We start from the raw sequence: 1,537 nt of genomic DNA on the forward strand, positions 1-1,537 counted from the left end.
AGTGACAGGCGTATAGCCTCTAGGTCGGCCGAGACTAACTGCATGCCATCATGGTACCGAGCTACCATCCTCGCCTGGTAGATCCACTCAGCCATTCGAACCAACTGGTGCAGATCACGACCAAGGGCCCCGAGTGTGCCATACTCAATGACCAAACCAGTAGCGACGAGGCCTCCAGCAGGGGCAGCCGAATAGCTCCGTAGAACGGCTCTCGCCCCGGACAGCATCCGAATCACTTGATTGGAAACCGGTGTATCATCACCAGGCGGTGGGGACTCCCAGTCATCCGATAAGAACGCTGCCGTTGTCGGAGCGGGGGTCTGGGGGGCAATGACGTGCATGTTATTCAGAGAATCGTTATTGGCAGCAGCTGCCATCTTAGAGGGCCACGATGGGGGCTCGGCATCAGGGGCGGAGGCATCTTGCATGACTATAAGGGAACCAGGGATCAACGACAGGCGGATCCTCCAGGGTACCTAAGTCGTGAAAATTAACGAGCGTGGAAACGTCAATTCCCAGTGCCCCACACTCCTGCCCTCATTACCTCCTCATCGTCACTGATAAATACGTGTACTGTTGGTTCTGCCACACAAGCTAAGTTGGGCGGCTCCAACTGTTGGCCTTCCTCAACAGTCTCTGGAGTTCCTCCCGAGGACAGCAGACTCTCGTCATCATCATCATCATCAGCAGAGTCCTCTACTTCCGGTGACGACTCCTGCTCCACGAGAGGCTGGCCCCCGATGACCTTGTCGTTCCTCCTCCACACAAACATATGCCCATACACGTTGCCTTCGCCATCACCAGTATCTGGTCTCTTCACTGGGGGCCAGGAAAGCTCCAATGAGAACTCATCCGGGGGCAACAGTTTCCGTAGAGTCGACCCAACCGATGCCAGAATACGCAGTGGCCTCGCGTAGCCCTTATGGTATCGCCCTGCTGAATATATAGTCTGGCTGGCTGCTGTGAAAACATCCCGGTCGTGGTCGGCCGAGCCCACGTTGATCAGGCGGGGATTCACAGTCATACCGATGAACCCCACCGAGGGCGGGTCGTCGTTGAGTGGAGGGAACGAATAGAGCATCGTGAGGAATACCCCAGGGACCTCAGCAACAGCATAGGCCGCGCGGAAATCGCAGGCATCTCTAGTCTGCTGTACAGTGCGGTAAACGTCGGTGGGCTCTGTTGGTAACAGCTCACTCTCAGGAGGCGAGGCGAAACCGTAGGGCCATGCAACTCGGTGCCAGCCGTTGACCTCGGCCTTATGGTCCGAAGATTCAACGTTAGCAAGGAAGGGCAGTTGCCGATCAAGTAGGGCCAGGGCGTGTGATAAAGAAGTAACAACAAGAGGGTCCACCGAGGGCAACAAGGGTGACTCCACTACTATACGGCCAGTCTTATCCAGGGAGACAACAGCACACAAACTCCCTGATGGCCGTCGCAAAACCAACGACCATGACGTCTCATCACCATCATTAGTCTGCCGTAAACTCGCACTGTTGTTGCCTCTTAGTGAGCCTTTCAACGACATCAGAGTCTG

At 55.8% G+C, this 1,537-nt stretch overlaps 2 protein-coding genes across 2 annotated transcripts; both read right to left on the reverse strand.

Annotated features, from left to right (window-relative positions):
• Window positions 1-65: 65 nt before the first annotated feature.
• On the reverse strand, window positions 66-476 carry Pmar_PMAR010823 (hypothetical protein; the record flags this gene model as incomplete). Its single annotated transcript, XM_002781802.1, has 1 exon — window positions 66-476. A coding segment is annotated over one exon (411 nt), but the record flags the coding sequence as incomplete, so codon positions are not given.
• A 68-nt stretch (window positions 477-544) lies between these two features.
• Pmar_PMAR010824 (hypothetical protein) lies at window positions 545-1,425 on the reverse strand (the record flags this gene model as incomplete). The annotated part of the gene is made up of 1 exon (XM_002781803.1): window positions 545-1,425. A coding segment is annotated over one exon (881 nt), but the record flags the coding sequence as incomplete, so codon positions are not given.
• Between the last annotated feature and the right edge of the window lie 112 nt (window positions 1,426-1,537).

This window comes from Perkinsus marinus (genome assembly GCF_000006405.1).
Source record: "Perkinsus marinus ATCC 50983 genomic scaffold scf_1104296941494, whole genome shotgun sequence".
Lineage (NCBI taxonomy): Eukaryota > Perkinsozoa > Perkinsida > Perkinsidae > Perkinsus > Perkinsus marinus.